The sequence below is a fragment of the Muntiacus reevesi genome, chromosome 1, assembly GCF_963930625.1.
Source record: "Muntiacus reevesi chromosome 1, mMunRee1.1, whole genome shotgun sequence".
Classification (NCBI taxonomy): Eukaryota; Metazoa; Chordata; class Mammalia; order Artiodactyla; family Cervidae; genus Muntiacus; species Muntiacus reevesi.
Window position 1 is genome coordinate 60,176,184 of NC_089249.1, and position 20,808 is coordinate 60,196,991.

The window sequence follows — 20,808 nt, forward strand, 5'->3', positions numbered from 1 at the left end:
GTGCAGCATCCCGACAAGCGCCCACGCGTGTCTGAGCCAGAAAACCACTGACCCCGTGTCCCTATCCGTGGGCCAGGAGGGGGTCGGCCTTGCAGGAGCCCTGCCGCCAACACGGCTTTTTGCTGGTCCCGCCCGGAAGTGGGAAAGCCATCGCCACGACCTGGGGCGTCAGGGCCGTCCACTGCCCCGCTGGCTGGAGCACATCGAGGCCCTGCGGTCAGAGCCGACCGTCCCTGCTCGGTGGACGGGGCCGCGTGCCGTGGGATCCTGACCCCCCGGGAGGCTCGGGCGGGCCTGACACCTGCGCCAGCTGAGAGCTGCTGCCCCGCGCTCCAACGGTTGCTGAGCACACTGCCTCCAGGGCGGAGAGACGGGGCAGAAAGCATCTAACCTCGAGCGGGTTGTGGGGCGGAACTCCCTAGGGGGCCCCCGCTTTCCTCCGGAGCTGCTGAATCAGGTGAGGAAGTCCCGCGGGGAGCAGCTGGGGAAAGGAGGCTGGGTGGGTTAAGACCCCGCAGAGAGAAAACCCCAAGCTGAGGATCCGTCCATCCTCAAGCCCGTGGAGGTCAGCAGGAGGCGGCTCTGAGGGTCCCCCCACACCCCTCATCTCCCACCGCGGCCACGCAAGAGTGTTCCAGGTGGGCAGCGGGTGGGCGCCTCGCGCTGGCTAATGACTGTCCCAAATGGCCACGGGCACAGCCGTAGGAGAAGGCTCCCGCACACGAGCCGGGGCAGCGAGGAAACTCTCCTTGGGGGCGCTCTGCCTTCCTCTGGGCCCCCCGGCCGGCCCCCAGCCCACCTCCTTAGCTCGCACACACGGCCCTGCATCGGGTAACGCAGGCACCGCCAAGACCACGGCCCGGGCCTAACAGAGCGGGGAGTGCGGGGCGGCCGTCCCAGGCAGCCGTGGACACTGCCCACCCGGTCCTCACGTTCCCGAGAGCGACGCCAGCCCCCGCATCACTTCAGACCTGCACCCCGGCCCTCATCACAAACGCGGCGCCGAGTTCCACACCTGAGTCAGAACCCGGCCACCCTCTACCCCGGGCGGGGCGACAGGGGAACACCTGCCCTCAGGTTGGGGGCAAAATCCAGGGGCACCGTGCGGGGCGATCACTGCCGGGGCCTACACGTTCAGGGCGGTGGAGACGTGGAGAGTTAGATCCCCACGGTGTCCAAAGGCTGAAAGGCAGCGCTCTTTCTCCACGGGCATATCCCTTACCGAGCGGGGACCCCTCGTCTGCGAGCCAAGCCAGGCCCAAATCTGTGGCTGAACGCCACGAGGGGGAGGCGTCCTAGAGTTCCCCAGGAAGGAAAAGAGAGGCGTGCCAAATCCCCTGCAATTGGAAAGCGGGCATTCTGATGCAAAAACCACCAAGGAGTCTCCATACGGGTCAAGAAACAGCAAAATGAAAGGAAACCCCCCAAAAACGCCCAGACCTCCACAGCGTTTCCTGGGAGAGCCTTCTGACTCTCGGGTTTCATCCGGGGAGGCCGGGTAGGTTTAGGCCTTGGGACTGTGTTTGAATGGCCTGGGATTTCAGCCCCCAGTAATGACTCGGCCAAGGCAGCCGCAATGAATAAGCTCTTTCTGCCTCCTGCCCCGGGGGCAGGGTGATCTCTGGGGTCCCAGCGCTCCCTGAGGGAGTATCCAACACACTGCGGGGCTTGGGTATCTTCACACAGACCCTCCACAGATGCTGGTTTCCTAAAGAACTCTGCCAGCCGGCATATTTATGTGAACTTCAGCGTCTGTGTGTCTTAGGCCCGAAGAGCCGCAGGGCACCCGGGGGGGCTGCCTGGAGGAGGAGGCCTACCTTGTTGTAGTAATGCACCTGCACCCAGTGCCAGCGCCCGTCACTCACGCCGCCCGGGACCTGCGGCGCCACCGTGGTCGTGGTCTCGCCTGTGGGGCAGGGGGGCCGGAGAGAGGAGGCGTGAACAGACCACCAAGGCGAAAAGCCCCTCCGATCGTCTGGACCGCGTTCTCCCCGGCAACCGGGAAAACGCTTTCAGTGGCTTTGTCAATATTTTCATCCTACAGAGGGCGCAAGGATCCCGTCTCCCGACATTTGAGCTGTGCCTGCAGCATTATAAACAACGCTGCAATGAACAGTGCGTTCCGGGACTCCCCCCCCCACGCCACAGGACGGATTCCCAGACGGAGAACCAGGGGTCGGCACGCTAGAAGGCGCTGTTGCAGGATGGGGTGGTTTTAACCCACGAAGCGCCTGGGGTGCAACCCGAGGACGGCCCCCTCCCGCGCGGGAGGCCTCACCTGCCGAGAAGGTGAGCTGCACCTGCTCGTCCACTATCTCCAGGGCGATGAAGTCGTGCTTCTCGTTGAAGCGGCCATTATACAGCAGCAGCGCGTTCCTCTCCTGGGTGGCAAACCTGGGGGCAGAGCGCATCGCACAGTGAACGACCCCAGGGCGCAAGGTCTGCAGGTGGCCGGCGGGGGGTGGGGCGCCCAGGGCGACAGGCCCAGTCAGAGTGGGCGACAGCACAGGCCGCGCTCAGCAAAGACTCTGGCCCCTGGGACCCTCTCTCACATCAGAAGTTGACAGTCCAGGTGGTGCTAGCGGTAAAGAACCCACCTGCCAACGCAAGAGACACAGGAGATGCGGGTTCGATCCCTGAGTCAGGAAGATCCCCTGGAGGAGGGCATGGCAACCCACTCCAGTATTCTTGCCTGGAGAGTCCCATGGACAGAGGAGCCTGGCGCGCTAAAGTCCACAGGACTGCAGAGTTGGACACGGCTTAGCATACAAATAGCACAAAATCTAATTAGCGATGTTCCTTTCTGGAAGGAGCAAAGTAGATTCTGGGGGGAGCTTGGTTACCACAACCTTCGTATGATGCCCTTGAAGGATGACGCACTGTACCAACGGGGAGTGTCGGGGCACGGAACACAGGCAGGGTGCCTGCTGCTCGGGGCGGCAGACCCACGTGTGCCCCCAGGGCACAGGACGCAGGTGCCAATGACCAGCTCAGGCCAGAGCCCCTCGTCTGACCACCAGGCTCCAGCCGCAGCCACGCTGCGTCCTTCTGCCCCTTCCCTGCCCCCGGAGGGGCCTCCTCCGCACCTGCTGGCCCCCGCCCCGGGGGTGAACTCCCCGCCTCTGCAGGCCCCCCAGGCGTCACCGCAGTTGTGTTTTCCCAACTCATTTTACCTAAACTGTGCCCCCCCCCATAGTCTATCACATCACTCATTTCATTTCTGAAATTCTCCCGCTTATTTGTTCCTTTATGAGAACGCGTGCTCCTGGGACTTCCCTGGCAGTCCAGTGGTTAAGACTCCAAGGTTCCACTCCAAGGGCGAGGGTCTGATCCCTGGTCAGGCAACAAAGATCCCACAGCCCACTTTTTTAAATAAAAAAATTTTACAAAAGGACACGTGATCCTTTAAGGGGAACGATGATGACTCTCATTGATGGCTGCATTTCCAAGACCAAACAAGAAAGATCTGGTCCAGGCAAGTGCGTAACACCAGTGTGTTGCATCCACGCATGGATGGGGCTCCCGTGAACCAACAGACACATGAAAACCGTAAGAGCTGAAGCATCGAGAGTAAAAAACAACTTAACTCCAACAAGAAACAAAGAGCCTTAGAAATCTCCTACCCGATAAGGAGGCCGCTACCATCAGAGCGGAGGGTCCCCAACACGCCACGTGGCTACGACGCCTCCTGGACCCCCTGGTTACAGAGAACCCGCAAATCCTGGGGGAAACGCAAGACTGTTTCCTGAGGCAGCTGGATGTCCCTCTCCCCCGAGGTTAAGCGGGAAAAGTCCTTCCTTTGATTCCAGGTCAGTTTACCCGCTTTCGTGCGGCCGGGTTCTGTGGGAGCCAGCCTCGGGCGTCTGACCCCAGCTCCCTGCTTGAGGTACTCAGAACCGGCAGCTCCCGCCCGCAGCTGGCAGCCCCTCGGTTTAGAGGCAGCAATGACAACCCTAAAAATCCATGCAGAGCCAAGTGCAGGCTCTGAGTGTGCAGCCAGCAGGCAGAAGGAGAAAGGAGCTGAACTAACAGCAGTTAGCTTCCTGAGACCCGCGGGCCGCACTGCTCCCCTTCTGCAGGTCTGACAGGTGTGGGTCTCCCTTTGGACCAGGGTGGGAGCCGGCGCAGAGGGTCAGTGCGGGAGGGTCCTCGGGGGCGGGCCCCCTGCACTGCCAGGATGGAAGAGCGAACGCAGGGCCCCGGGGCCCCAGGCAGGGTCTGAACAGCGCCAAAGGAGAAAGGGCAGAAGCAGAAACCACAGCCTGGCGAGGGGGCCGGGGAGCAGAGAGGACAAAGGAGGCGGGTGGGGGGTGCCCGGCCCAGAGCCCAGGCCCTGGGCAAACAGAAACCAGAAAGAGGAGAAGCCGCTTCCAAAGAAACTGCCTGAAACAAAAGCCCCGGGCTGGCGCCCCAGCCCACCTTTCTCACGGTGCAGCCCTCAGCAGGCAGGGGGCCAGCTCCTTCCCGGCCCTGCCCACGTTCTGGGGGACTTTTCACGATTCGGCCTTTGATGCAAAACGTTCCCTGATTTGGCATCACCTCGGCACCCTAGCCACCATCAGGCACATGGGAAACTGTCCCTAAATTGTTCTCACATGACCACCTAAAATACGACATTTCCCAAGCACAGGACACACACGACATTGGAGGGACATCTAGTTAAACACGCCTGCTCTTCAGGCTCTGAGTCCGGAGCCGCCAGACTTCCTTTGCCAGTTTCTGCAGCCGTGGGCTGCCCCCACCGGGACTTCCGGTCACCTTTCAGGCCAGCCTCCTGCAGCTCACGGGCTGCACTGCCCGCTCCAGAGGGCTGCTGGTCATGCCCAGCGGGGGGCGGCCATGACCACAGACACGGCGAAACCACCTGGAGCAATGACTCTGCCAGCAGACACAGGGCACCTCTGACCTGGGGGTGGGCACCCACGGGAGCCTGCTGCCCTAAACAGCCAGCCACGCTTCACGCAGAGCTGGCGAGGGTGCCAAAGAGGAGCCCTTGTTTTGGAGGCTGTGCCCACTCGGTGACCTACTGAGCCCAGGGCTTACGGGCAGTGGAGGGACCGGGATGGGAGCAGGCGGGGCCAGGACCAGGGCCAGGGCCAGGCGCTGGGGCCCTGCGAGAGGGTGGGAGGGCAGCAGCACGTGCCAACTCACGTGCGCCCTCTCCACGCCGAGAGGGACCCCGGTTCGCTGGTTTACAGGCTGTGGTGCCGCGAACCATGCACCAGAACGTGGGCGATCACCCCCAAACAGCGGGCTCCACACGGCCCAGACCTCACAACTCCTCTTGGAATCAAACACCACTCCAGCCTTGCAGTCAGGTCAGGGGGCCGAGCAGAGCCGCGTTTCCCACCCTCCTTCCAAGTTCCCGGGAGAGGGGGCGATGCTCAAAGGATCCAGAACAGATGAGAGCTGCTCTTGCTGTCTCACTAAAGCTGGCCTCCGAGGAAGATTCAGGAAGAGGGCTGAACGGGGAAATGCCTGCAGATGAGGATAAGCAGGCTGGCCCCTGAGCGGTCCACGCTGAGGTCTGTGATGAGCTGGCAGAGCCCAGAAGGTATCTCACCAGGGACCCGCATCTCTAAACAGAGCGCCCTTCAAGAGGACCCATCTGTACCCAGTGCAGATGTCCAAGCCCAGAAATCTCCAGGGGGGCTGGAGCTGGACAAGGTGGGCGGGCCCGGGGTCTCGGGGGCCTGCCCCCCTCTGCAGAGCCCCCAGCTGGCACTCCAGATCATTCAGAATGCCTGGAAGCTTTGCCCTCTGCAACTCAATCCCTCCCACGGCCACCAGGCCAAAAGCCCCTGCTCTGGGAGACCAGGAGGCCCCCCAGTGAGCCTGTCGTCTGCAGGCTACAAGCGGGGAGCAGTGAGCGTTCACGCCGTGTCGGCATGGGACTCCCAGCCAGCTGCTCCTGGCCTCTGGGCCCCTGGGTGTCAGGACGCAGGACAAGAAGCCCGTGAGGAGCTTCAGGCCAGTGGGTGGACAGGCATGAAACCCGATCCCAGCCAGGGAGCCCAAAGGGCCATTTAAAAGCTTCAAAGGACGAGCATCTGCTTCAGAGACTTGAGCCCAATCGAACCATCTGACAACCGGGAAAAAAAAAAAATCAGGGCAGGAATCCTGGCAGCAGGTCCCCACCCGGCCACCCCGTGTGGAGGATGGGTCTACAGTGAGCAAATTTGGGCCACAACATATAAAACCCGCCAGTGATGCCAGCCCCCACGTTAACCACGTGTCCCCCGCAGGACCATAGGGTCAGGCAGGGTGGACGGCAGCCTGATCCCGCAAGGAGGGGCGTCGGAGGCTGAGGGCAGCAGACAAGCAGGCGATGGCCAAACGCTGGCCGGCCAGCACTGGAATGCAGGCGTGGCCCGGCCTGCTCACAGGGGCTTCCTGAAGGAAGCGGCGGGAGCCGGGATGGGGGCAGGTGGGAGGGGCTGAGGAAGCACCCGTGCAGGGCTGGCCAGGTCCAGAGCATCAGGAGGTGAGGGCGGCCCCCGCCAGGATCGGGGTCCCCAGGGGTCAGCACACGGAGGCCACCAAGTGCCATATTCAGAAGCTGGGTTTTACCCCAGGTGGCAGGCAGGCCCGGCAGACGTGTCCGACAAGGATCCCCCTGGCGCAGGCTGAGAGTCGAGGACATCACAGCCGTCACCCGGGGCGGGCAGGGGGGGACGGTGGCCCAGACCGAGATGCTGGAAACTGGGAGAGCGGCCAGACAGGGAGACACAGCGGTGAGGGACTCAGAGGACCTGAGTGCAACGGGGGCGGGGGAAACAGGAGAGGACTTCCCCGGGTGGGGCGGGACCCCCGGGAGGGGAGCTGCCCCATCCTGCCCCGAGAGGCCCCGAGCTCCAAAGGGCAGCTCAGAGCAGGCATCTGGTTCTGGGGGACACGGATGGTGCTTTCCCATAAGACTGTGTCCCCAAAGACTGCTTCCCCAAACACTCACCAAACACAAAACACACCTTATTCTACTAAGTTGAACTTGAGAAAAATCTTTACAGTAGAAATGACAGATCTTAAAAAATTAAGTTAAATCTAAATTCTCTTGGAGAAAGAAATGCAAAAACAAAAGAACGGCCCGAGTGCACAGTCAGCCTGGACGGCGTCATGGATCAAGGGACCAGGGCTGAAAGGGGTGAGGCCGCCCACCCGCGGTTTCCCGGCTCGCCCGTGGCCCCACAGAAGCCTACGCCGAGTCTGAGTCCTAAACCCTTTCCCCCTATTTCTGGGCACGTGGATGGCAGAAGTGCCCACGTGGTGGCAGGCGGGCAGCACCAGGGCGTCCGGGCTGGCTTCACAGGCATGGGAGCTGGGAAACCGGGCCCCAAGCTCATTAACGCTCTGCTGTTGGCAACTGGAAACATCTCACTTTCTAATCAGGGGAAAGTGAAGTGAAAGTGAAAGTCGCTCAGTCGTGTCCGACTCTTTGTGACCCCACGACTATACAGCCCATGGAATTCTCCAGGCCAGAATACTAGAGTGGGGAGCCTTCTCCAGGGGACCTTCCCAACCCAGGGATCGAACCCAGGTCTCCTGCATTGCAGGCGGATTCTTTACCAGCTGAGCCACAGGGGAAGCCCTTGAATCAGGAGCCACATCCTCTATTTGCCTGGGGTCCTGCAGGCAGCGCCGGCCAGGGTGACCGTGAACGGAGGGCGGCTCTGAGACCCGAGACCACCCCCCAACCTCCAGCACAGGCAGCGGCGCGGGGGCGCGGGAACTCACGCGAGGGCCACGGTGAAGTGGAAGCGCTGCCTCAGGCCCCGGAAGGTGACGAAGGACTGCGGCGGGAAGCTCCGGGCGGTCACCTCGCAATAGGGCCTCTCGAACTCGCCGGGGGGGCACACGCAGTGGAAGCCGCCGATGAGCAGGTTCACGCAGGTGCCCCCGTTCTTGCACACGCCGTGGGCACAGCGGCCGGAGCGCGCGTTCACCTCGCAGTGCTCACCTGGGGGGACGGAGCGGGAGAGAGGGGGTCACACGGCAGCCTGGGGGGGAGGGTCCTGGGGGGAGAGGAGGAGGGGGGAGTGGAGGGCCCCTCCCCTGCCCAGGCCGCAAACGCTACTGCAGAACCAGCTGCTAAACCCAAACCCGGGGGCACCTGGGGCCTCTGGGAACCGCCCTGGAGCTGAGCTGTGATCAGACACGTGGTGTTCCTGCCGGCGTGAGGGCACCCAGCGCCCGGTGGGCCGTCCAAGGGGTGGTTAGCACCCTGGGGGCCTCCCCGCTGAATGCACCAGGTGGCTGAGCCACTCCAACCTTGTCCCTGTCTCGGGCCTCCAGGGTCCCAGCCCTTGGGGGGGGACAGGGGTATGTGCAGCCATGAGTGGCTCTCGGACCCCACCCTGTCCTGAACCCCCAACTAAGCCCAGCGCTCTTCCAAGAGCCCCACCTAGAAGGAGTGAGGATGCTGAGAGGGCCCCGTGCCCTCCCCACGCCCACGCCCGCACGACAACCGGGCACCCGGGGCTCGTCGGAGGCCGGGGAGCAGGCGGGGTCATTCAGAGCGCCCCCAGCCCATCGGTTCCCACGCAGACTCACGGCCCCCCGGGCAATGCTAGGCTCCGATCCTGGAATCAAGTCTGCCCCCAGCTGTGCTCCACCATCCTCCCCATGGCCTAACTGGCCCCCACCCCATGGCAGGGGGATTCTGGAAGCTTCCATTGACCAGGGAGTCCATGCTGACCGCCTCTGCCCCAGAGGCACGCCAGACCCAGGCTGCCCATCAGTGGCGAGGCCGCCGCGGGGGCCTGGCTGCGTGACCCTCACACCCTGGAACACGGCCTGGGCCTGCCTGTCATGGGGTGGACATCGCTAGCCCCTCACAGACCCGCAGACCAACAGGAGCTTCCGACAATCAGAAATTCCCCAGCTCCCACCCGTATTTTCACCAGTTACTGAGTTTTAAATGAACACATTTAAAAAAAATTTTTTTGGCCCTGCCACTTAGGATGTGGGATCTTAGTTCCTCAACCAGGGATCGAACCCACGCCCCCTGCAGTGGAGGCATGGAAACCTAACCACAGGACCACCAGGGAAGTCCCTCAATGAACAGTTTAAAATAAAAGTATTATATTCACACACACACACACAATCGCCGTGTAAACAGTGAGGCCTGGAGGAGACAGGAGAGCGGGGTGCCCTGCCGCCCGCATGTGGGCTCAGGGCCAGGGGTACCGTGGAGACCCTCCCTGTGGGCACTCAGAGCTTCTCCTCTTTGCTCCCAGAGGCTTCACCGTATTCCATTAGCGGACCCCATCAGAATCTAAATCACTGATGTTTCTCCTTCTACGCTGATGGACAGGTGGGCTGCTTACAGCTTGCTTCTACTGCAGATCACTTTATAAATTAATTAGTTTATTTGTCTCTGGCTGCGCTGGGTCTTCGCTGCCGCAAGGGCTTTCTCCAGCTGTGGTCCCCAGGCTTCTCACTTCAGTGGCTTCTCTTGTTACAGAGCTTAGGCCCTGGAGCACAGGCTCGGGAGCCGTGGTGTACCGGCCCGTCATTCCACAGCACGTGGGAGCCTCCCAGATCAGGGATCAAACCCGTGACTCCTGCCTCGGTTGGCGGACTCTTCACCACTGAGCTACCAAGGAAGCCCCTGCAGATAACTTTTTGATACACGTCCTTGGTGTGTTTTAAGAATATCTCTCTAGAGAAAATTTCTGGAAGTGGAGAATCAAGGTACACACTTGATAAGTATTTCCAACCTGCCCTCCACAAAAGGATGCACAAACTCATACATCCTCACCAACACGAGGCTGCTGATCAATCTGTAAAATATTTTATATTTCTGACAAATGAACCTCCAAGGTGTTTTATTTGCATTAATTTTTGCTGAGGTTCAACATCTGCCCGAATTTTACTGGCAACATACTTTTCCTTTCTCCGAACCGCCCGATGAGTCCTGTGTTCATTTTTCAATCAGATGGTTGGTCTTGTTTTATTTTGTATACAAGCTCCTCGTGAATTTCAGAAATTAACTATGCTCTGCCATTTCTGTGACAACTCCCTCCTGGCTTAAGTTTAACTTTCAACTTATTTATGTATTTGTGGACACATAAAAATATTATAGGGCTTCCCTGGTAGCTCAGTGGTAAAGAATATAAATATATAAACATAAAATTTTATATTTATAATATAGATATAAAAAATCTAAATATAAAGCCTGGCAGTGCAGGAGACATGGGTTTGAACCTTGGGTTGGGAAGATTCCCTGGAGGAAGAAATGGAAACGCACTCCAGTATTCTTGCCTGGGAAATCCCATGGACAGAGGAACCTGGAGGGCTACGGTCCATGGGGTCAGACAGTCAGCTATGACTGATCAGCTACTCAACGACAGCAACAAAAGTGTTATATCTGGATATGGTCACATTGGTCAATGTTTCCTTTGTGATGCTAGAGCTCTCGGGTATGAAGAAATATTCCACTCAGAGCAACGGTGGCCTCCAGCATCAGGACCGTTGGTCCACGGACGGGCGTGCGTTCAAGTGACGCGCTGCGTCACCCTGGAACTGAAGTCACCAGGGCCCTCAGACATGGGTGTCCCTGGATGCCCTTCTGTACCTCTTCAACACTGAACCATGTGAGTACATTCCCGACTGTCTCAGTCTGCTCAGGCCTCCGTCACAAAATACCTTAGGCCAGGGGCTTAAACAATGGAAATGTATTTCTCACGGTCCTAGAGGCTGGAAGTCCCAGGGAGATCAGGGCCTCCCTGTCCATCACCAACTCCCAGAGTTTGCCCAAACTCATGTCCATTGAGTCAGTGATGCCATCCAACCATCTCATCCTCTGTCGTCCCCTCTCCTCCTGCCCTCAATCCTTCCCAGCATCAGGGTCTTTTCCAGTGAGTCAGCTCTTTGCATGAGGTGGTCAAAGTACGTCTCTTCTTCAGAGGACACTAACCCTGTTGGATGGGGGCCCACCCTTACCATTTACATGAACCACTTCCCTGCAGGCCCCACCTCCAGCTACAGTCCTACTGGGGGTTAGGGCTGCAACCTGTGAATTTGGGGGGTGGGGGGTTGGACGCAATTCAGACCTAGCAGTCACATATGAGTCTATTGGGAATGTGAACAAACTGGATAGTGATATTAAAATTTATCATCAGCTTTTTAAAATTTGGCGGCGGCGGGTCTTGGTTGCAGACATGATATTCGTTGTGTTAATTCAGGATCTTTCTCGCCACGCACGGACTTTCTAGTTCCGGCGCATGGGCTGAGCTGCTCTGTAGCATGAGGATCTTAGTTCCCCAGCCAGAGATTGAACCTGCACTCCCTGAATTGCAAGATGGATTCTTAACCACTGGACCCCGAGGGAAGTCCCGATCATTAATTCTTGGATATAGTGGAGAGTGGGTGCTATGCGTACCCCATGTGCCCCGCCAGGACAGAGGTTCTAGAGTGCTGGGTGACGACCACTCACAGCTGAGACCCTGAACTCAGACCATCCCCCCGAAGCCCCTCACCCACAGCTGCATGGCCCCCGCTGGGGCAGCTCACAGCCAGCGACAACTCAGCGGGGAGATGGGGAAGCCCAGCCCCGTGGCCCAGGGCAGCCTCCTCTGCACCACATCGCCAGAGCTGAGACGTGGGGTCACAGAGGCCACTGTGGCCGCACTGCTGAGGCCCAGCCTCTCCTCTGGGTAGCCCCGTGTGCCCCCAGTCCCTGCCCCTGCCCAGGCGTGGCTCCCGAGAAGGCGGATCTCGAGCCTCGGGGTCTGTTTCTCAGGGAGGCCGACCTCCGACAGAGCTGATTTTCAAGAGCTCAGTTATTGACGGGTGTAAGAAAACGCCTATCTGTCACCCAAGAGGGAACGTTTCACAGGAGCTTATTTTTGAGGAGTGGGTGAAACTGATCTGTAATTAGCATGACGATCTTTGGAAACAAGCAGGGCACCAGGGAAATCTGAATTTCCTCTCTTTCTCCCGAGTTTCTTCCTCCCCAGGTTGCGACAGCTGAGAACACACAAATTGCTAAGTGAAAGTGACCCAGCCTTGATCCTCAAACACAGGGAGGAGAGTTTCAATCGCTGAACTCTCACTGAATTTCATAACCCCACAAGGGCCACCAGGCCAGTGCCTGGCAGGGTCAGGCGGGATTTTTTTCCCATCCCCTTCCTCCCCACCAGGCAGGGAAGGGAGAGGCCAGAGGCCCACTCAGGACACCCACCCACTCTCCCCCAGCAGGCAGCAGCCCCCGAACGACTTGTGAGCAGAGGTTTCACGTGATGCTCAGAAGGGAGAGGCCCACCCACCCACCCGGCCGGACACTCCACTCTGGGCTCCAGCATCGGGGCAGACCCGCTGGTCTCCCCGCTCATTCCCAGGTCACCAGGGCGCCCCACCCCGCCCGCCATGGACACCAGCCACACACGTACACACATACACACACACACCCCTGCGCCCTCACTCACACCCAGTCACACGCTGCTGACACACTCACACTGTCTCACACATGCTCATGTATTCACACGCATTCACACCCATGAACGCATTCACACCCTCACACCCGCCCTCAGGCACACACGCACACACATACACACACACCCCTGCGCCCTCACACACACCAAGTCACACGCTGCTGACACACTCACACCATCACACACACGCTCACGTATTCATACACATTCACACTCATAAACACATTCACACCCTCACACCCCTCAGTCACACACATACATACATGCACACACACGTGCCCACACTCACATCCAGTCACATGCTGCTGACATGCTCACACCGTCACACACACGCTCACGTATTCACAAGCATTCACACGCATAAACGCACTCACACCCGCCCTCAGCCACACACGCACACACATGCACACACGCGCGCCCACACTCACACCCAGTCATACGCTGCTGACACACTCGCACCATCACGCACACGCTCATGTATTCACAAGCATTCACACGCATAAACGCACTCACACCCTCACACTCGCCCTCAGCCACACATGCACACACATACACACACACCCCTGCGCCCTCACTCACACCAAGTCACACGCTGCTGACACACTCGCACTGTCTCACACATGCTCACGTATTCACACGCATTCACACCCATGAATGCATTCACGCCCTCACACCCGCCCTCAGCCACACACATACATACATGCACACACGCGTGCCCACACTCACACCCAGTCACACGCTGCTGACATGCTCGCACCGTCACGCACACGCTCATGTATTCACAAGCATTCACACGCATAAACGCACTCACACCCGCCCTCAGCCACACACGCACACACGCGCACCCACACTCACACCCTCACACACTCTCACACTAAGCCCTGCTCCTGGCCCCTTCCCAGGTGGGCGGCTCGCAGCCTTCTTAAATTCTATTCATTAATCATAAATGCTGAGCCGAAAGTGTATTTGTTCTTCGTTCACTTCAAATTCTCTAATCTCTCCTTTTAAAATCCATGTGACGTCTGGGAGTGTTTGCTCTCCAAGTCCCAGCTTGGCGGCTCGAGGGCCAGGCACGGAGTGTTCTGAAGTAATAAAGCCGCGGTGAGGGGCCGGGGCGGGCCGCACTCCCTAGGCCGTGACGGCAAACAAAGGGGCCTGGCCCGGCCCTCCCCACGGCGCCCGCCCCGCGCCGGCCTCCGGAGCCCGGCTGGGCGCAGCCACGGCGCGGTCAATGTCACCGGGAGGCGAGCGCGGCCCCGTCCCCACCAAGGCCACAGCCGCTCACGGGCTCTGCCCTCGAGCCGACGGGACGTCTGGACCCCTCCACCTCCAGCCAAGACCCAGGGGCTCCCGCGACGCCCAGTATAGTGCCCCAGCTGCTTGGGCCCAGAGAAGGGCGGCCCTGCTCAGAGAGAGCCAGCGCGCCCTCCATTCATTCTGAGACCTGCATTCGACTCTGCCCGCCGTACTCCTGCTCACGGGCGGTTTTCCAGCGGCCGCCGGGAAGCCTGGGCCCTCAGGCGGGCCCGGGGACGGAGGACGGCCCAGCAGGACGCGTGCTGCCGCAGGGCCCCGCCGTGCCGCCGAAAGGGCGTGCTGACGTGCGGGGTTCCTCCGTTCCTCTGCTTAACCCACCATACAACTTTAAATCAACTGCAAATAAAGCTCAGTCGCCGTGAAATTATTTGTTTTAAGCACAAAAGGTTTTTCTTTTCTCTCAGGTAGTCGTATTTGTTTCCTGGGTCTGCTAAGACAGGTACAGCAAAGCTGAGGGCTTAAGAGGAACAGAAGTGAATTCTCTCGTAGATCTGGGGATGTCAGCAGGGCTGCCCCCTCTGCAGGCTCCGGGGGGGCTCCTTCCTGCCTTCCCCAGCTGTCAGGCACCCCCACCCGTGTTCCCAGGGTTGTGGCCTCCTCATCCCTCATCTCTGCCTCTGTGGTCACATGGCGATCTTCCCTGGGTCTCGTCTCCCCGTCCTTGTAAGAGAAAGGATCCAATCACTGGGTTTGGGTGGACCCTGAGTCCGGGACGATGTTACCAATCACTGGGAGCCTTACAGATTATATCTGGAGACACGCTGCTTCCAACATTCTGAGGTTCCGGACGTGAACCTGGGAGGACACTATCCGGCCCCTTAGCGGCCTCTGCGTCCACCGTAAAACTGCTCTCCCAGTAAACGCTGGCCTCGGGGCCGCACCCGAGCCTGCAGGGCCGCGATCCTGGTGTCTCAGGGACCCGGTGATCACCGGCTCTGGCCTCCCTGCCTCAGGGACACTCTCCCCGCCCTTCCCAGCCGGCCAGCAAGGGGCCAGCTCCCCAGCTCCACAGTCATGCCTCAGGCCCCTTCTCTGGGCCCACACTCCCCTATCCCCTCCTCCCATCCTCGCCCCCACAAACCCAGGCCTCAGACCTGTCTCCCCAAACCAATTCCATTCTCCAGGTCCCGCGGCCACCACAGAGGAGGGGGGCCAAGAGCCCGGAGCTACCCGCGCCTCCTCCCTTGGCCCCGCAGTGCACCCCCAGGGGCCGAGTCACCCCCCAGGGCCCGAGTCACCCCCCGGGCCCGAGTCACCCCCCAGGGCCCGAGTCACCCCCCGGGCCCGAGTCACCCCCAGGGCCCGAGTCACCCCCCGGGCCCGAGTCACCCCCAGGGGCCGAGTCAACCCCCAGGGCCCGAGTTACCCCCCAGGGCCCGAGTCACCCCCAGGGGCCGAGTCACTCGCCTCCACGGTCGGTCACACCCGAGTCTAAACCAGCCCAGTCTGCACAACCACCGCGACCACCCCTGGCCCCCCAGCGGCTCAGCGCCTCACAGATCTACCTGCTCCCCACAGAACACCCGGGGGAGCTTTTCAGAACGCCCGCCTGGCTTCCTGTCAGCCCTGCTGCTCCACAGAGACCCTCCGCCTCGGGACCGCAGCACACACCTGCCCAGTTGACACCAACTCCCCACCTCCCAGGCCGGGTGCACGGTCTCCCTCCTTGAAGGGCGGCTGCACACGCTCACTGCCATCAGGATCACCCGCGGACATGGCCTTCTCTGGGCCTGGCATCCCCCAGACACACTCACACACGCTCACTGCCATCAGGATCACCCGCGGACACGGCCTTCTCTGGGCCTGGCATCCCCCAGACACACTCACACACGCTCACTGCCATCAGGATCGCCCCGTGGACACGGCCTTCTCTGGCCTGGCACTCCCGGACACACTCACTGCTATCAGGATCACCCCGCGGACACGGCCTTCTCTGGCCTGCCACGTACACTCTGGTCTCTGAGGATGACTCTCTGGTGCCCAGACGCAGCCCCACTTCAGGCACCCACCACCCCTCTGCAGGCTTCACCCACCTGGGCAGGGCCAGGGCGCCCAGGTCAGACTCTGATGGGCCCAGAATTCTCCATTCCAGCCCCAGGGTGACACCCATTGCATGACTGCCCCTCAGCCTCTGGCTCCCCGGGCTCTGGGTGGCGGGGGGACCGACTGTCCGAGGGTCGAGTTTGAGAATGCCCAGCACACAGAGGGTGCCTGGCAAACGCCCAGCACGGAGCAGGTACTGGCCGAACGCCTGTGAGATGAAGTCATAAAATGCCAGGACTTTGCCACGTGCAAGCCGATTACAACTACTCATACAGAATTATAAAACTTGCAAAATGCACATGTTTGATTCAAATAATGTTGGAAAGATGTTGATGTCATGAATGAAGAATTAATTCTACAGATAAACATGACTTTCTTAAAATAAAGAAGGCAGTGAGAACCCTGAGCCTGCCGGTCTCAGACGAACGGGGCTCCCTGTAAAGGCTCTCACCCCTGGGTTCCAGGGGCGAGACCCAGGCCAACCCCAGGGCCCTGTGGGCACCTGAACAGGGTACTTCCCAAGGCAGACGTTCCCGCTAATTTGTTCAAACCACTGGGAATCCACTTACATGTTTCCTTAACTGTATCCTCTACGCAGTGGTGACCTGGCGGATCCCGATGGCCAGCCCTCAGGGGCAAGCCCGGATTTCCATGGTGGACGTACACCCATCACAGCCAGCTTGGCACCACGGAACTCAGAGTTGGGAAGAGATGTGCTGTGATGGTTTGTGATTCTAAAAATCATTTTACTTCAGGCAAATAACTTGGACCAAATTCAGTGAGCCCTCTATCTTTAACTTTATATATATATATATTACAAGAAACACTATTTTACTGTAATAAAATAGTACAGTTACATTTTCAATTACGCTTGCTTATCAAGATTTAACTTTGGTATTCCTCTTCTAGGAATTCTCATTTAAAGTAAATTTGGACTTCCAAACTTGTTCCAAGCATCCCAGGGCCCTGCGTGGGCTCAAGCGCTTGCTCCAGGTCACTCAAACCCTGGGGCAGCCCCCCGTGCGCCTCCGCCCACCATGACCGCCAGCCTCGCCCCACAGCCAGGAGCAGGCTCACCCGAGCAGACCCACATCCGTGCTCCATGCTGCTCGCAGCAGCGCAACCCCTGCCCACAGGGCCCGGGGCCCGGCCTCCTGCTCACGGCGGCAAGGGCACATGTGGGACCACTGGGAGGGACCCCCGCCCCTACAGGGGCAGTCTTAGCCGCAAAAGCTGAGGCCCCTCCGGCTGCCGTGGCCTCACGCACGTCCCCATCACCGGATGCCTGTCCTGCCCAGGCGTGGGGCTGGGGGGTGAGGGGCACTGCTTGCCCGGGGACCCCAGCCTGAAGTGCCCACAGACCCCAGGCTGGAGGCCCTTACGTCCTTCAGAGCAGCCCCAGGGGCACCGAGCTTACATGGGCTCGTGCCCTGAGAGCTCAGCGTGACGGGGCGCCGGGCAGCCTCACAGCCTCTGGCGTGGGAACTCCTACACGCCCCCATTTCACAGGCGGGAAACAGACCCGCAGGGGGTTTGCCAGTGTGGGCATGCTCCGTCGTGGCCAACTCTTTGCGTGAATTCGTGATGTGGGTGTGTGTGCACGTGTGTGTATTATCTGATGTAGATGTGTATATGTGATGTGTGTGTATTATGTGATCTGAGTCTATTATATGACGTGTGTATATGTGATGTGTGTGTGTTATGTGATCTGAGTCTATTATATGACGTGTGTGTATGTGATGTGCGTGGCATGTGTATGTAATGTGTCTGTGTGTGGCGTGTATATGTGATGTGGGTGTGTGTGCATGTGTGTGTATTATGTGATCTGTGACTATTATGTGATGTGCATGTGTGTATATGTGGTATGCATGGGTGTGTATGTAATGTGTGTGTGGCATGTGTATGCAATGTGGGGTGTGTATATATGATGTGTGTAGCCTGTATGTGTAATGTGTCTGTGTGTGACATGTATATGTGATGTGGCTGTGTGCACATGTGCGTGTATTATGTGATCTGTGACTATTATGTGATGTGTGTGTATGTATGTAATGTGTGTGTGGCGTGTATATGTGATGTGGGGCGTGTATATATGATGTGTGGCATGTATGTGTGTATTATGTGATGTTTATTATGTGATGCATATGTGTGTATATGTAGTGTGAGTGTGTATATGTAATGTGTGTGTGTGTTATGTGATCTCTGTGTGTCTATTATGTGATGTGCGTATACATGATGTGTGTGGTATGTATATGTAACGTGTGTGGCATGTATGTGTAATGTGTCTGTGTGTGGCATGTGCATGTGATGTGGGTGCATGTGCATATGTGAGCATGTTATGTGGTCTGTGTCTATTATGTGATGTGCGTATGTGTATATGTGGTGTGCGCGCGTGTGTATGTAATGTGTGTGCATGTGTGTATATGTGGTGTGCACGTGTGTGTATGTGATGTGTGTGTGGTGTGTATATATGATGTGGGGCGTGTGCATGTGTGTGTATTATGTGATGTGCATGTGTATATGTGGTGTGCGCATGTGTGTGTGTAATGTGTGTGTGGCATGTATATGTGATGTTGGGAGTGTTCATGTGTGTGTGTATTATGTGATGTGTCTATTATGTGATATGCGTGTGTGTATATGTGGTGTGTACATGTGTGTATGTAACTTGTGTGGCATGTATATATGACACGTGTGGCATATATGTGTAAAGTGTCTGTGCGTGGTGTGTATATGTGATGTGGGTGTGTGTGCAAATTATGTGATCTGTGTGTATTACGTGATGTGTGTGTGTGTATATGGTGTATGCGTGTATGTAATGTGTGTGTGGCATGTATATGTGATGTGGGGTGTGTGCACGTGTGTGTGGCCGTCACGGCAGGTCTGGGAGCCGAGGGGCAGGACGGGAACCAGGAGATGCTGATGTGAACATGGTCCCGCCAAGAGGCGCTTCAGAAGGGCCCGGGGCTGCTCCGGCAGGGGGAGGGGAGGTGAGGGGCTGGGGCCGGCAGGAGGGGTGGTGTAGCCAGGCCAAACCCCCGGGGCCCTGAAGGAGGCCAGGACGGGCCCCAGGAGGGGAAGGGCGAGTAGAGGCTTGAGGACGCCAGCTTTTCCATAAAGAGAAAACTGCCTCCTGGTCCTAAGCAGCAGCTCAGGGCTGTGAACTAGAAGAACCAGACCCCTGGGCGGGGATCCACCCGCCCCGCTCACGCGGGCAGCTTCAGCAGCGGGAGCAGAGACAACGACAGGGCCCTGAAAAGGTTAAACCCTGAGAAAATTGGCCCATCCATTCCCTTCCTCCTACCCAGGGCCCCGCAACCCCTCCCAGCCAGCCCACGCAGGCCGCTGTGGTGGACAGAGGGGTCCCGAGCAGGCTCCTGACCACTGCCTCAGTTTCCCCGGCTGGAAACCCACTCCACCCTGCAGGCGGGAGCTCTGTTTCTGGCCCCAGAACTATCCAAGTCCCTAGGAGGCCAGGGAGCAGGTGAGAGGAGTTGATTCAGGGAAGCTCTGAGCCCCTGGCACGCGGGGCTGAAATGTGACACCTGCTAAGAACCGGCTTCCTGACACCGGAGGTGCCCGCTGTCCACCCCTCGCCCCCTGAAGCCCTGCTCTCCGCCCCCAGCTCCCTTTCAGCCTCTCCCCTCCCCCTCTCAGTGTCAAGGCTGCTGGACTGTCTCACCTCCTTCCCTCCGCCCCCAGGGGGTAAGGCAGCCAGGAAAGGCCTCCCAGGGGCCAGACACCTGTCCCCCTCCACCAACGGGAGGGGAGCAGGAAGCCCAGGCCACTGCAGGCCTGTCCCGGGCTGGGCCTTGGGCTGACTTCACTACTGTCTTTGAAGCAAATTCCCAGAACCCCGGCACACCCATTTTTTAAAATATAAATTAAAAAATGCATTCCAGCAGCAAAGAAAACCAATTCCAGCTCATCCACAGCTCCTGGCTGTGAGTCAAGAGTCACCTACACACCCCAGGGGCTGGAACCCGGAGAACCTGAAAAGTCACTGTGCTTTCCAAAGCTCCTGGTGCGGGGACGGCCCAGCCTGGCACGCAGCCACACTTGGGGACCCCTCCGTTCAGAAAGCGGGTGGTCTCCCTACCCCGTGATATCCTCTGGAGGGTGGGGAGGACAGAAAATAGCCAACTCTGAGGTCAGCTAAACAGTGGCTCCTGAGAGATGTGTCCACGTCCTGATCCCTGGCACCTGTGAACATCACCCCACATGGCAGACGAGTGAATATCACGTCATGTGGCGCAAGATGTGATTAAAATAAGCATCGTGAGATGAGGCCTCCGTGTTACCCGGAAGGACCCACTGCAATCATGAAAGAGGAGCAGCTGGGGTTTGCAGACCACATGAGGATGGGGCAGAGGCCGCTGTGGCCACAAGTCCGGGGGGCCCGAGCCCACCACGGCTGGAAGAGGCAAAAGGACCCGCCCCGGGCCCCCTGCGCGTGCAGAGGGAGGCGGCCCCGCCCACAGCCCGAGCTCAGCATTCTGGCTTCCGGATCCGTGAAGGGATGAATTCCTGCTGGGTTGGGCCGCCCCGTCTGTGGTCTTCAATTCCTGCTGCCACAGGAAACCACTACGAATCCTAAACACACCATGGAGGCCAGCCTGACTCAGCAGAAGTCTCCTCCTGGGCACAGTCCCAGGAGAAAGCAGCGCTCCCGACACCTTCCAGCATCTCCAGAAACTTCAGCAGACCCAGGGCCGCGGAAGAGAAAGTGCCCCGTGTCTCCCAGGCCCTCGTGGTGCCCAGCGGGCGGCCGCTAAGGACCCAGGAGGCGCCAAGTGAACATGCAGGGCCCGAGGCAAGGTGCACCTGGAGACCAGGGGCGGGGCCGCTGAGCTGACCCCCAGGGCCTGAGCACACAGATCCCCATCCTGGCTCCCCACGAAGGTGCTTCCTCGCCCCCGACAGCAAAGGCAGGGTCCTCCGCAGCCAGGGATGTGGCTCAGGAGACTGGGGGCCCGGGGTGAGGCAGAGCCGGGCGGAGGGTCCCACCCCGGGCAGACTGGCC

General features: G+C 59.1%; 1 protein-coding gene across 1 annotated transcript in view; it reads right to left on the bottom strand.

The window, feature by feature from the left end:
* CELSR1 (cadherin EGF LAG seven-pass G-type receptor 1) overlaps window positions 1-20,808 on the bottom strand; it is a 145,468-nt gene that overhangs the window by 61,894 nt on the left and 62,766 nt on the right. The window contains exons 3-5 of the mRNA XM_065938721.1: window positions 7,732-7,954; window positions 2,279-2,394; window positions 1,818-1,906 (exon numbers count right to left, since the gene is read on the bottom strand). Of these exons, the coding sequence (XP_065794793.1) occupies window positions 1,818-1,906; window positions 2,279-2,394; window positions 7,732-7,954 (428 nt within the window). The remainder of the gene's footprint in view (window positions 1-1,817; window positions 1,907-2,278; window positions 2,395-7,731; window positions 7,955-20,808) is intronic.